The following is a 15,081-nucleotide window of genomic DNA, read 5'->3' as shown; positions in this document are numbered from 1 at the left end:
GGCTGAAACGAGAAAGACTAACATATCAAGTGTTGATGAGGAGCAGTAAAAATCTTCACAGTTTGCTAGTGGGTGCAACAAATTGGTACAACACTTTGGAAAATAGCATTATCAACTAAAATCTCAGAAACACATCACCTATGGCGCAGTAATTCCACCCCTAGGTATTTCATTACAGAAATGCCCACACTTGCAATAGAAGACATGAAGAAGAATATTCATTACAAAACTATTTGCAAGAAATCCAAAGTGAAGACCCCAAAATTCAGCAGTAGAATGGATAAAATGTGGTATATTTAGACAATGAAATATTATATATAATAATGAAAATGAATGAACTCCACATAATTTTGAGCAAAATAAGCCAGTCCCAAAAAAGACATACTGTGTAGATTCCATAAAGTTAAAAATAGCCAAAATTAACCATAATGTTAAGAGAGATAAAATTATAAAGAAAAAGAGATGAGTGAGGAAATTAAAGATAATGGTTATCTTTGGGGTTAGTGAGAAGTTCTAATATTTTCCAAATACACTTGCTACAGTTTGGTCAACATTTATTTCCTATGCACACTGTCAACAATGTGCATAGATCTATCCAAAGTAGTTTATACTGCATTCTCTTATTATATGAATGGAATTATGAGTTACTTTTATTTACAAACTCATTAAGCTGCACATAAATGACTGCAACAAAAAAATTCCCAACCAAATCACATGTGGCAAAAGAAGAGATTTGTACAAAATCTATTTATCACCCAATCAATCAATCAGCAGGCAGTGAGCATATAATTCTTCATCTGAACTTACTCTGGTGGTATCTAAAATAGACTTTTCTCATCCTTGAACTTTACCCTCCAAAATTCTGGCCAGATCTCAAAAGATAAACACTTTTAGATTTGATTTTAAAAGAACCCTATAGGTTAATTCAAAGACCATCTGATTTTTTTTTACAACAAAATAAAATGATCTTTCACGTTTTTCACTGATTTATGCTGAATAGGTAAACCTTTTGGTGACATGATGTAACAGTGGTAAGAATTATTAAACAAGTTGTTTTGGAACATTAATTTTTTGAGATTTAAAATACATTGGGGCATTAGGTAGAAATCAGAAGTTTAAAGACTTAGTTAGACTGAAATAACTTTATCATCGTGAAAGCTAACATAAAAGCACAAGTTTCTTCACTTGGTATATTTCATTACCTACAAACAATAACAAGCTTATTATCACCTTTATTTTTTTTGCTGAGATATAAATACCTTAAGATTTATACTTAAGAGAATAATAGCTCTTTTTATTTTCTTCTATGCAAAAGATTATAACAAACTGGTAAATGAAAATTAAAAAGTGAGTATTTTCACTGCATACTTCAAAGAAAACAATTTTTTAAGGATTCAAATTAAATCAATAGCAACAAAAATTGATTTAAGTTATGAAGCATAAGATAAAAACAGCTTGTAATTAAGCAAAATTGTGTCATATACCTTTGGGGTCTTGCCATCTATATTTGAATATATTTGTACTATTTCTTTTTGTTGTATTTGGCTGTCTTGCGTTTGGTCACTTTCCTTCTGGTCTCTTCCATCTTCTATAGGACTTATTTTCTGGGATGTTTCTACAATAATAGTTCCCACATTTTGAGAGGTCTGTGTTTCAGAATCACTGCTTTTGGAAAAAAGAGGAGACACAAAATCCAAGAAGAAGAGTTGTTAAATGTACCTCTTTTAAGTTCAAGACCAAATAATATTATAGTACATATTGCATATAAAGCTGGAAGTTTAATTTGAGCATTTACTGGTTCTTAATGTTAAGATAAAATTAGTCTAAACATATTTTAAATTATAAAATCTCATCAAGAAATTAGATTGTCTTCTATAAAATGCCTATTGGCATCACTTCTATAGTATTTCTCTAAGTGTTAACTCAGGAAGCACATATTTTAACACTTCCAGGGTTGGAGCACTCACTACTCTCCGAGCCAGAGCAGAAAGGTTTAACATTTCTAAACAGAAAAGTTTCTCTTAGTCTGGGACAAAATTTGAATCTCTGAGGCTTTCACTCATTGAGGCCAGTTCCATCTCTTATGGCCATTCATCATTCAATAAAATACTTGTTAAGCACCAACTATGCGTCAGACACTTTTCCGGACACAAGAGATAAAGCAGTAAGTGAATAAAGTAGATAAAAACCGCTGCCCTCACGTAGTTTTCATCCTTGTGGGGTCAGGGGAGAGGTAACAAATGAGAGGAATAAGTAATTAAAACATATAGTATGTTAATAGTTTGTGATAATGAGAAAAAATAAAGCAAGGAAGGAAGATTAGAAGTGTTGAGGTTGAGTAGAACATACAAGTAAGTCCAATTCCTTTTCCATGTAAATGATTTTTCAACTATTTGGACACAGTTATATGATGCTTGAGACATCTCTAAGAAAAGCATCCTCAGCTTGTTCAAATATTCCTAATATGTATGCTTGTGAGATGTTTTCCCACCCTGGTCACTCTTGAATGTGCTCCAGCTTATCTTGATGGAGCATTATGTCCAGAATTCAATTTCATATAAGTATACTATGAGAAGTACTTAGTAGAACTCCTGTAGATGCAGATTAAAATTGTGTAAGCTTTTCTGCCAAGTACATTGCACTGTAGACTCACACAGGATTTAACAAAATCTCCTAAAATATTTTTACATACACTATTGCAAAGTCTCATATTTTTCCCATTGCATAATTGAGCAATTGGCATTTCATAGCCAAGTAAAGGACCCTGTGGTCTTTTGTATTCCTATATCTTTCCAGTCTACTAAGATCCTTGGGGATTCTCAGCGTACTTTGTAAAGTATTTTCCATCCCTTTCAATGTCGTATTATTAACAAATTTGATAAACATGCTTTGTTGAAATTCTGCTTTTCTTCTTTAAGGTATCAACAACTCCTCCTGATTATCACCCATCACAAAACGAGCACTGATAAAGGCAATTCTTATATCAGGGCCCACAAAATGTGGCTGCCCCACGGGCCTGGCCCATGTCAGAAATCTAAACCTAAGTCAGCTGCACTTAAGGGAAACACCTCACTTTCAAGGAAATCTAACATATGCCAATCACAATCCTGCAACTCAGCTTTAACTAGTTTACCTTACCCTAGAAAGTAAACCTGCTGCCTTATTGGGAAATCTTGACCTTCTAGCCAATTATACCGTTTCCATGTTGCCTCTTCTAAGGCTCTATAAAACTCCCACTTATCCAAAATCCCCAGGCAAGAGTACTCCACTGTTAGGAACTGTACTCCCCCAACCCATAGACTGTTTTCCCTTGAATAAAGGACTTCAAACTCATTACTAAATTGTATTATTTTTGTCATTTGACAGTGTGCTCTTGTAATAATACTCAACTATGGGAAAATATTAATAAGGTAATAATTATATGATACAGTATTTTATATACATATATAATGGATAAAGTTCAATTTTTCTCAGTATCTAAGTAAATTTCTTATATTTCAGACTATGAAGAGCTAAAAGAAATAGAATGTTCTGAAGTCCTGAAGCTCCACTGTGGGATTTCTAATTGTTTGAGAATTCTTCGCAGCTGAGTGATTCCTGAAAATGTTCTGTCAGGCAGAAAATGTAATACTTAATCCTCACAGTGTAAAATCAAGTTCCACTTCTAAATAACTTAAATGACAATCTTATGTTTTAAGATAGATTGTGTGATACATCTCCCAAAATATGTGACCTTCTGCACATGCACTAATATGATGAAATTAGCAAAGAGTGTATTACTTAACTTTCATGTATTTATTCATACACATATATGAAGGGGAGCAGAATATGTGACCCCAAAATATGCCACTTTGGCATGCAGATTATTTTGAGCTAAAGGTAATCAAAACCCAGCAGATTCAGGAAAAGCTCTTTACCTCCCACCTCAACTGCCTAAATTTATACTGAAAAGGGGGCCTCTACCAGGAAGAGAGCTATTACCAGAGATACCTTTTTACCTAAGAAACATCTGGATATCAGGGCAATTTTTGTTTTCCAAACACCTCCTCTGCCTTCCTGTAAATAGTCTTCCTTCCCTTTGTCTCCCCAGACCCAAAACTCTTTCCTTAGCTCAGGATGTTATATAAGCTTCAATTACCTGGCTGCCTTTTGAGCCTCCTATCTTTGGGATTCCTGTACATACAAAATTAAATTTGTTTTTCTCTTGTTAATCTGTTTTATGTCAATTTAATTATTAGACCAGCCAAAGAACCTAAAAGGGAAGAAGGGAAAATTTTTCCTCCTCAACACATACTCACACAAGAGTAAACTGCACCACTTTATTATGAAGAGTGTGGTAGTACCAACTGGCTGATATGTAATTAGTAGCTGAAACTAGAATTTCCTTGAAGACACAGATAAATGCTTAGTGGGTTTTAAGCTAAGTAGGATTTTATCTCTAATTGCTTTTGAGAACAGGGAAGAAAACCTTAGAAGAGTTAACAGAGAAATGGGAACACAGATTTGGTCCTTCTTCTTTACCGTCATAAATTTGTTTCTGAGTTTTTTTACTTGACTGAAGACAAGGGGCTTGACCCAATGATCATTTAAAACATTGGTTCCCAAACTTGTCTGCATATTAGAATCAGCTGGAGAGCTTCGAAAACTACTGAAGCTTGTATACCACTCCAGAACTTATGATTTAATTGTTCTGTGGTGTGGCCTAAGGTTTGGATTTTAACGGTGATTCTAATACACAAACAAGTTTGAGAACTGCATTTTAAGATAAGTTTCAGTTCTATGTCAGTTATTAAGAAAACTATCCAGGGACATCCCAAATGTAAAGCAGACCACTACTGGGGATTTAAAAAACAAAAAAAGTCCTGTGAAAATAAAAGGAAATGCATGCTATTATAAAAACAAAACAGAATTATGGAAAATTGTTCACTTTGTCTGTTAGTTATTCTGGCAACATTGAACTTCCCTGTTTTTTATACAAAGAGGTGTTCTTTCTACATACATAAAAAGGTACAAAAAGAGGTGTTCTACTACGCATTTGTCTCTGTGATTTTACTGATGTGCTTCAAGTACATATATGAATGTATAGCCAGGGGTAAGGGAAAGAAATACTATAGATGTTTAGTATTCTCCTGTTGCTATTCACTAGGGGTTATATAACTTAAGACCAGGAATTTATAGAGCTTTAACATTAAAGAACTAATTTTTAACCACCATTCAATTAAAGTTGGTACAATGACTTTGCATAATACATACATGAAATAATTAGTGAAGATGGTTCTTAATTTATAGGATGTTAAACAGCTTGTAGACATCTGGTAACAAGCTGAAATGGGTCATTCAAAATTTATCTAACTAAATTAAGGGGGAAAAATGTTTCTCCTCCCAGGTTGGCATGTCACAAGATAACTAAACCGACTTAGTAGGCTTGCCTGGGAATCCTTAGCTGTCAGTGGTGAATATGCAAAGGGCCAGCAAATTAAATCAACCTGCCAAACTGTCAATTTCAAGCCTCATGACTGCATGAAAATAGCATCACTGGAAGAAATCAAGCATTGCCTTTTTTTGGGTTTCCTGGCATCTATTCAAATACTCATGCAGTTGTGGCTAATTTTGCATGCAAATTTCAGTCAATAAGCTCAGAACAAGACCTCCCAAGATATTTCAAAGGATCTGACAGTATTTTTTCTGAATACCAAATCGACAGTAGTTGAAATTCAATCTCCATTTGCTGGTACTTTACATATGCACAGTGTCCCCACCACAGAGCTAAGTTAATGAGAGCCTTACCTGCTTTCACTCACATCCTCCCAGCCGTCCTTGTTGAGGTTCTCAAACACATTGCTCATAACCTTGATGGAGTGATTGAGAACAGTGTGGTAACGACCCACAGGGCACTTTTTCTTGGCAGCTTTAAGTTTAACCTTGGTAGTGGTTGTCTTACAATCGTATTGTCCAGATCTCATCTTCGTGGTGGTCATCTCAGATTTCACTTTGTCTGCTGAATGCTGCAATTTCTCCATTGAATTCATCAGCTCTTCATTTTCATTTCTCAACCCATTAGCTTCTGCCACTTGTCTCCTCAGGGAAGTGACTTCTCTCTCCAGCTCACTGATTTTTACTTGAAGTTCAGTTTTGTCTTTTTCTACATCTTTACTCTCATTTTGTAGCTGTTCTAGCTCTTTTTCTCTGGCAACTGCATCTTCTTGCTGCTGTCTTACGAGGGATTTCAGGAAATCATTTTCTTTTATTAATTTTTTATTCCCTTCTTTTAATTTTCTCGACCTTGTCTCAAAAGATTTTACCCTATTTTCCAATTCAATGACCTAAACAGAAGAATTTAATTTATTCTTTTAAAAGTCCAAAATCATAATTTACTGTATTTTCATTATCACTTCTAACTATGAAAATAAAATTACATTTAGCAGAAGGACAAAATAAATCTAAAGTACTTAATTTCTAAATAATTCCAAGGTGGTGTAGATAAATACATTCTAAAATGCCATAACACATCTGTTGAATAAAGGACAGATGGTAAAAGAAGTTAAAATTCTACACAAAGTGACACAGAACTAAGTATGCTAATAAATTTTGCAGACTTTTCTGAGATCCTAAGTGCTTTGGATATATAGTCTATTGTGAAAAAAATATTTGCAGAGAAAAACAACTTATACAAAAAGTCTAAAAATAGGTACATAGAGAAACTTAATTAATAAAACAATATTTTTCTTCAATATTTAACAATCATATGAAACACTGATGACCTAAACACAAAATAATCTACCAAGGCTGCTTTTCTCTAAATTAGAAAAATGTAACTTTAGTAGTCACGAGGTCCTTAGTCTATACAACCCAGGAACATTTTACAAAAAAAAAAGTCTAAAACTTTAAATTATAATTATTTCAAGTTTCCATATGAATTAAAATTTTTCCATTTATTTCAATAAACAATGTTCATGTTGTAGGACACAGAAATGTCAACATAAAATTCCTGACCTTAAGAAATTAAAAAAAATATTTGGAAAGAAAGATGTGCATAAATCAATCTAATAAACAGTAGGATCTAAGTGCCATAGGTCTGGGCAAAAAGGAAAGAGCAATTAACTCTAAATCATGAGTACAAAAATTTCAAGGAGGAGTGGATTTTTATTTAAATCTTGAAAAATATATAAGCACTACTGTTTGTAAAGTCCATTTTACCATTTATAAAATAGTTTCATAGACATGATCTTTTCTGATCATCTCAAAAACATGTAAGGTAAGTAGAGCTAACAATTATTTTCCCAGAACAGGAAATGGGGCTCTGAAAACTTAAATAATACACAGAAGTAAACTTTTCCTGCTTTGAACTGGAATTCAATTCAGGATTTTGTGCCCCTCCCACTATTCTACAAACCATATGGGGAAGAAGAGTTACCTGATATATATATATGAAAATGAATAAAGAACTGAAACTAAGAAAGAGCTGGAGTCAAGCAAGAAACCTAAATGACTGAAAAACTATATGGACTCATATTTACTTTTAAAACATAATTCTTCAGGGGCCGGCCCAGTGGCGCAGCGGTTAAGTGCGCACATTCCGCTTCAGCGGCCTGGGGTTCGCCGGTTGGGATCCCGGGTGCAGACATGGCACTGCTTGGCAAGCCATGCTGTGGCAGGTGTCCCCCATATAAAGTAGAGAGAAAGATGGGCATGGATGTTAGCTCAGGGCCAGGCCTCCTCAGCAAAAAGAGGAGGATTAGTGGCAGATGTTAGCTCAGGGCTAATCTTCATCAAAAAAACAAAAAAAAGAAACATAAAATATTTTAGCATGTTAGATTCCAGAGTGGAATGAGTAAAATAGATTTTATTTTTTTAAACGTATTTTGTGCAATATGCAATTATACCTTTTAAAAAAATATTGACAGTGGTGACATAAAAGTATAATTAGATATAAAAGTATAATTAGAAGAAGCAGTGTGGTCTAGCAGAAATTGAATTTTGGTCTGAACTGGATCTCACTGCCAGCTCTGGTTGCTTTAACTTTGTAAAATATTTTAACTTATTTTACTTTTAGTTTCCTCATCTGTGAAATGGGACTAGTAACACATATCTTGCTGTTTATACATATTAAATATAATCATACACTATAATTCCTGGCAGACAGTAAGTTCTAAACAATGTATAATCATCATCATCATCATCTTGGTTATTATTAATCCTAACAGCTACTTAATAAAATTCCTTGAACTGAAATACAATAACTTGCACTAAATATCGCTGAATTAGCCACTAAATTAACTTTATACTTTTGATTACAATATAACATGTTGCAAGCAAATGTAGCAAATACACATCTTAAATTTGAGATGTCAATTCTGGAAATTAGCATTATTTTTTCTTTTGACTAAAGTCCATTTAAGTTTGAGTACAATTCATGAAAATTTTACATACTGATGGAAAAACGTCGTTTAAACTCTGATATGTTTAAGATGTTTAAAGTCTGTTAACTGCCTAAAGTGAATCTATGTTTTATCAAGAGAGATGGTCAGAATTATTTGCATTTAAGTTTAAAATGGAGGACAAATAACAAAACAGAGACACTGCTTCTAAAGACTTTTAAAAGGGAAAGACCATAGCATATATTAAAGTGTTATTCAAAGCATACTCTAAAAACTGTTGTTAAACTGACCTTAAGCCCGTAAAAACAAAGGAAAATTTGAATATATATTTGAGAATGAAAGTCAGGGGAATCGTTAAAGGCATTTGCTTTGTGTGCTGTAAATCAGCTCAAGTTCATACTCTTCCTCCAGTAATGAACATTTAAATAATTTACCAAAATGACGGCTCCTTTCAAAGCTGAAATAAAACACTTGACGTTGTGAAGTGTCTGTATTACTTTCCTATGGCGGCCACAACACAGTACCACAGGCTGGGTGGCTTAAACCCCAGTAACTTCATTTTAACTTAATCAGTTCTTTAAAGACTCCATCTCCAAACACAGTCACACTCTGAGACACTGCCGATTAGGACTTAGACATAATTTTGGGAGGGGACACAATTCATCCCATAGTAGTGTGAAATGTTAATACATTATTTAAAAAATAATCTCACATGCTTCATTTCTACTGTGTAAACAAATACTGTTTTCAGGTTGTTACTAGCTTTTAAAGCTATCTTGAATGAGATTCATATGTATCCCTTTAAAATAAGGAAACTCAAAGAAAGGGGTTAAACCATGAAACACAATTACATGAGGTTAATATAAAAAACAGTGACAAATCAGTATGCTAATTTGATATGTGATCCAATGAAAATAATTCCTGTTGGCTTTTCAAGACTTAAAATGGATTTCTGGATCCACTATGGCAGTAGTCATTTATGGCAGTTGGAATGAAATAACGGGTTTCTTTAGGGTTTCTATCCTAAGGCAGTAGGTAGTAGTTTAGTATTATATACAAATAGAAATAAAAATTGTACAAAACCTGGCAAACAAAAATACTGTTCTGAAACAAAGAAGCTAGTATAAACTGTATGACATTCTAGGTGGTAGTGCATACATGACTTCAATCACTCATTCTACCTTAAGATAAATGAATGTGAGCATTTCATGTTCTGTATGTTATTACATTAACCTGCTATGTGCTATTCAGCAATAATGAGATGACAGCCTTTGTTACTCGACCATATGGCAGGTATTAGAAGTATTAGGGAATTCCATCATCAGCTGTAAATCACTAGATTTCCTACAAGTCAATTCACAGATGTAAGAAATATAAGAAGCCACATTAATATTTTTATTTATATATTTGTGCATTTCTAGCTTTATCTAAGTATCCAGTATAGCCAAATGACAACCTGCTACAAGAATAAATCTATTTAAAGAATATTTTCTTCCTAACAATAACAAAAGGTGCTAAAATGAAACCAAGCCCACCCAACTGGACTTGATAAAAATGTATTTATATACAAAAATATGAATTAAGTATAAAATTATAAATGTTAAGATTTTTAAACAAAGTTTTACTATTAATAATTGGCATGATATAAAGTGACTATAGGGTTTACACAGGTTGTACTATTAAAACAGGGAGAACTATACTAAAACATATGGGCATAAATTTTTATCTAAAATGAGCTGAGTCATGTATATTTTCAAGTTAAAAAAACAAAATTATAAACACATTACCATTTTACTGTGGTGAAGATATAACTATGCTGTTTTGTTAGTTCAAATTTTGTAAATCTGTATGCTTGTTGAAGTGTAACAAGAGTCTCATCAGGTCCCATTTTAAAGTCTAAACTGTTGTTATAACTAATAAGCACATATAATATAAATTTTGATAATTTCTATTGTCATTTTCTTCATTTCATCTTAGAAAATATTTTCAATCTATGTCAACAGAAGCACAAGTGTTTCCACATTTATTTCACTAACATTGATTTTTTTTATCCCATTTTGGCAAGTCAATGATTTTGAATTATGAATTTAAATTAAGGATTCACACAAGGTTTAAGTTCATGAGTCCTAGCTTTAAAATACAATCCTTTATGTTAAAATTCAGATTTAACTTGCTCAGTTCAATATCTTAAAGATTAGACTACCTTCTGTAATGTCTGCTCCAACATTTCTTTCTCATTCTTCTCTGGAGTACTCTTCTTGACCCCATCATCTTCACCATATCTAAAGAGTTGTTCTAGTAGAGAATAAATAATATATTACAGTACCTCGTATATTGCTGAAATTCTGTCCTGTCATTTTAAGGAAAAGCATTCTATAGTTTCTCAATTATGAATAATCTAGTCTATTTTATTGTCAAGTATTTGGCTAGTAAGTGAATGGTGACCTTTTTCAAGGCTTTCAGTCACATAATTATGTATCTTTGTAGTGTCACTTTTTTTTGCAGTGTAAGATTTTCAAAAGTACAACAGATCTGCAGGTTAACAATGCCGCACTTTTATTCCTATTTTCATTCTTTTGTAGGCTGTTCCGTCTTTGCCTTAAAAGCAGAATTCATTGCCTTCTTATCTACACAGTCACTACCAGTTTTGTTCTCTGAATCTTGTTCCCTGCCAGGAGGATCAGAGCGATTGCTGCACAAAGCAAACAGTGACAGGATCCGGGTGGACTGAAACTCTAACACCCCTACCACCACCTTTTTTTCAAGTAAAAGATCATGCATTGGGTAGAGTAAACTGTAAAAATCACATTTCCAGAAAAACTGTGACTTTATAACAAATGGAAACCCAGGTAATGAGTGAAGTCGTTTCTACATATCATTCCTACACTGGCCATGTTTGACTACAAAACCTTTTCAAACAAGCAAAAATGTGCACACGACATATCAACAATAAAGAAAAAAGATAAGCATAAGACTACAGTTAATATTATTAAAATTGAAATACATTAAAATGTATAAATAATTTTTTCTTATGAGATAAATTACTGTGACAAATTTAATATTTTCTTACTGAATTATTTTTGGGATATAATATTTCTGGAAAAATCAAAAAAGGGGACAAAAAGAATACATACAGCTAAAAGGATACATATCTGTGTTAGATTGGATGATTTTGCTTTAAAGTATGCTTGGCTGCTGTAGGTCAGTGGAAAACTTTGATTTATCAACAAAGGAAAAAGAAAACAATATTATTCTCTGTAGAGTAGAAATCCTCTTGGTATAAACAGTGACTAACAAGTTTGTTAGAGTGAATTAGGCATTTCTTTTGTCTTTGAAACATGACATATCCAATTAAAACTTCTGTACTCATGAAATAAATAGAACACTATCCTAAGGATAATAAAAGCTAGAATAGGTAGAATTTGCCACCTCGGGAATATGTACCTTTCCTTGATAATAATCTATTGGTTCCCAAGTTTCTCTTTCTAGTCCCCTAACACCATGGTGCTGAATTCATTTACAACACTTTTTCAGCAATATAGAAATAATATGCAAATACAATTCATCTGTTCTAGTCATTTAAATATCTGCCATAGTTCTAAGTGAAATATTTACTCTTAAAAATAAGAAAACAGTTCTATACACAAAAAGCATAGACTGTTAAAAAGATCCAAATAACTCCAATAACATAAATGCTCAAGACTGATTTAAAAATGAACCTGATTGCTGCTTTTGTGCTCCTGGGTGTGTGTAAGGTCCACTGCTGGACTGGTTGACCATCTTCCCTTGTGGTTTTCTGCTGAAAACTTTGTTTTTCACCTTGACAGGTTTTATAAAGAATACTCGAGTAGCTCAGCCCAGGCCACGGAGAGGAAAAAGGACCCAACTCCCTGCCCCTTGATTCTCTTCCCATTCAAGGAGCTCAGGATTTCGGAAATGAACCAAAAGGACCCAGTTAGAAATATCTTTGTCCTATGGTAGATGTGTGAGCACATGCTTCACCTTACTGGAGATTTATTTTTAATATTTTAGTTTCAAATGCTTTACTTTTATTTTTACTACTATAAAAATTCACTACATTCTTTCTCAGGAGTTTCTTCTCTCTGCATTTTTTCTTCTCAACTTTTAACTTTGCACATTCATAGTTGTTTAAACATTCTATCTTCTACATTTTTTTCTCTTCTCTTAATTCTCTTGGATTATGTTAACAAATTAAACTCTTCTGCAACTTTTTCTCCTCCTTTTAGATTCTCTCTTTTAGCTATTCTAACAAATTACTTTTTAAAAATCTATTATCTTTATGAAGGGTTGAAGAATATGACACCCCAGAATATGTCACTTTGGTGTATTGATTATTTTGAGCCATAGGTACTTGAAAAACAGCAAATGCAAAGAGGAGCTTTCTCTGAACTCTCCTTATCTAACTAAAGACCTGCCAAAAGCAACTCAAGTGTCATTATCCCCCCAACTAAAGTTCCATCAACCAGGGAAGATTAACTCATCACAGGAAAGGAGACTAGAAGTCCATACTATACCCAGACAAATGTTATCACAAACCATCATACCTCTCATCTGTTCTTCCATGGGCCCATTCATCTTCCCTAAAATCACCTACTCTCCGCTAAGAGGTCTACATCCCTTCCCCTCTTTCCCTATTAAGATAGCATGTAATCCAGAACTCTAAAGGCCACCTTTTTGAGTTACTCATTTTCCCCTGGGCATCTTCCATGTGTACATGACGTATACATGTTAATAAACTTCTGTTTTTCTTTGGATAATCTGTCTTTTATTACAGGAGTTTCAGCTAAGAACTCAGAAGGGTAGAAAGAAAATTATTTTTCCTCTCCTACAATTTTTTCTTTTTTACTGATCTTAATATGATGCTTCCTGCACAAACTTTCTTAAAGATCTATTTGTGATTGTATTAACTAGAGAGATAAAGAAAGGGGAATAGGTATCAACTTGTGTTTTGGCAATTTCCTAAAGAATATTACTATTTTGATTTCACTTTCAGAAAAAGGAAAATAAGAGTCATAGTGAGTAGGTTTTACTTTAGAAGGTACTTGCCATACAATAAGAAATATATATTTGGTCTTTGTTCCTGGATCCCAACACAGAGTTTCTAAAACCCTTGGAATCTCTTGAGTGATGTGGTGAGGGGAATATCTTTCGTTATTCATAACAAGCCCCTTTCAACAATACCTGAGTTTACACTAATAAGGTGACTCTTGATGGGCCCCTAGATAGTTTCAGGATTGGAGTTGGTTGCCAGAGAAACCAATCATGCGATTAGAGGGTTGGACCTTTCAGCCCCACCATCAGGACCTCAAAGGAAAGGAGACGGGCTGGAGATTGAGTTCAATTACCAATGGCCAATGATTTAATCAACCATGCCTATGTAATGAAGCCTCTATAAAAACCCCTAAACAGTGGGGTTCAGAGAGCTTCCAGACTGGTGAACATATCAAGGTGCTGGGAAGGTGACAGCCTAGAGATGGCATGGAGGCCCTGAGTCTCTTCCCCCATACTTGCCCCATGCATCTCTTCCATTTGGCTGTTCTTGATTTATACCCTTTATAATAAACCAGTAATAGTAAGTAAAGTGCTTTCTTGAATTGTGTGAGCTTTTCTAGCAAATAATCTGAACCCGAGGAGAGGGTTGTGGGAACACTCAATTCATAGCTGGTTGGTCAGTGATACAGGTGGCAATCTGAGACTCGCAATTGGCATCTGAAGTGGGTGCAGTCCTGTGGGATTGAGCCCTTAGCCTGTGGGGTCTGTGCTAACTCTGGGTTGTTAGTGTAAGAACTGAATTGTAGGATACCAAGTTAGTATCCAGAATATCAGAGAATTACTTGTCAGGTGGAGTTAAAAAATTCACACATCTGGTATCAGAAGAGCTGTGAGTAAAAACTCCTAATATCATTTTGGATAAATAAACTGAAATAAATATGTAATATTCAACAAGACTTGCCATGAAAAAAATTTTGTGTATTAAACATTGTCTCCTTAGGCAAGGTAAAAGCAGATCAGCCAACTATACTTAGAACCCATCTTCTCTGAAACGTAACCTTAAACTAATGAAAAATAAAGTCCCATTTCCAATGGGTAAACTGGAGAGCAAGAAATAAATCCTGTTTCTGATGCATAGGAAAGAATCTCAGTCAGTGGATGTGAGTGTAGTGCCTAGCATTTCTTTCTTGAGACTCAACCCATCCCCTTTGACTTTACATAGACAGGAGCCTTGAGAGGAATCCATGCAATCAGATAACTTTGAAAGAGAAGTAACCCATTTTTGTCACAAGCCACAACTATTCTGAGAAGGAGGTTTCTACAAAGAGAAGTGGGAGAACAGGAGAATAGATAGGAGTTTTTTTGTATCTTCTTCATTGTCAACTACATTCAATAAATAGTCTTCTTTGCCTTAAACATAAAATGTCTTTGGGGCCGGCCCCGTGGCCGAGTGGTTAAGTTCGCGTGCTCTGCTGCAGGCGGACCAGTGTTTCGTCGGTTCGAATCCTGGGCTCGGACACGGCACCACTCATCGAGCCATGCTGAGGCTGCGTCCCACATGCCACAACTAGAAGGACCCACCACTAAGAATATACAACTATGTACCAGGGGGCTTTGGGGAGGAAAAGGAAAAAAAAAAACCTATAAAAAAAATAAAATGTCTTTACTCAAGTGTCCTCAATTCTGTTAA

The 15,081-nt window shown here is 34.2% G+C and overlaps 1 protein-coding gene across 6 annotated transcripts in view; it reads right to left on the bottom strand.

Annotated features, from left to right (window-relative positions):
- The window catches only part of CNTLN (centlein), a 321,501-nt gene that overhangs the window by 113,391 nt on the left and 193,029 nt on the right, over positions 1-15,081 (bottom strand). For 2 of the 6 annotated variants that reach the window (XR_011531332.1, XM_070589742.1), the window contains exons 14-17: positions 10,582-10,673; positions 7,518-7,646; positions 5,788-6,323; positions 1,485-1,665 (exon numbers count right to left, since the gene is read on the bottom strand). Coding sequence is in view for 5 of the 6 variants with exons in the window: in XM_070589742.1 (XP_070445843.1) it covers positions 1,485-1,665; positions 5,788-6,323; positions 7,518-7,646; positions 10,582-10,673 (938 nt within the window). In the remaining variant the exon portion in view is untranslated. The remainder of the gene's footprint in view (positions 1-1,484; positions 1,666-5,787; positions 6,324-7,517; positions 7,647-10,581; positions 10,674-15,081) is intronic. The other 4 variants (XM_070589744.1, XM_070589745.1, XM_070589743.1 and 1 more) reach the window with 3 other exon arrangements.

The sequence above is a fragment of the Equus przewalskii genome, chromosome 22, assembly GCF_037783145.1.
Source record: "Equus przewalskii isolate Varuska chromosome 22, EquPr2, whole genome shotgun sequence".
NCBI classification, from domain to species: Eukaryota; Metazoa; Chordata; class Mammalia; order Perissodactyla; family Equidae; genus Equus; species Equus przewalskii.
The sequence above is the reverse complement of the archived record's forward strand: the minus strand, read 5'-3'. Positions and strand labels throughout refer to the sequence as shown.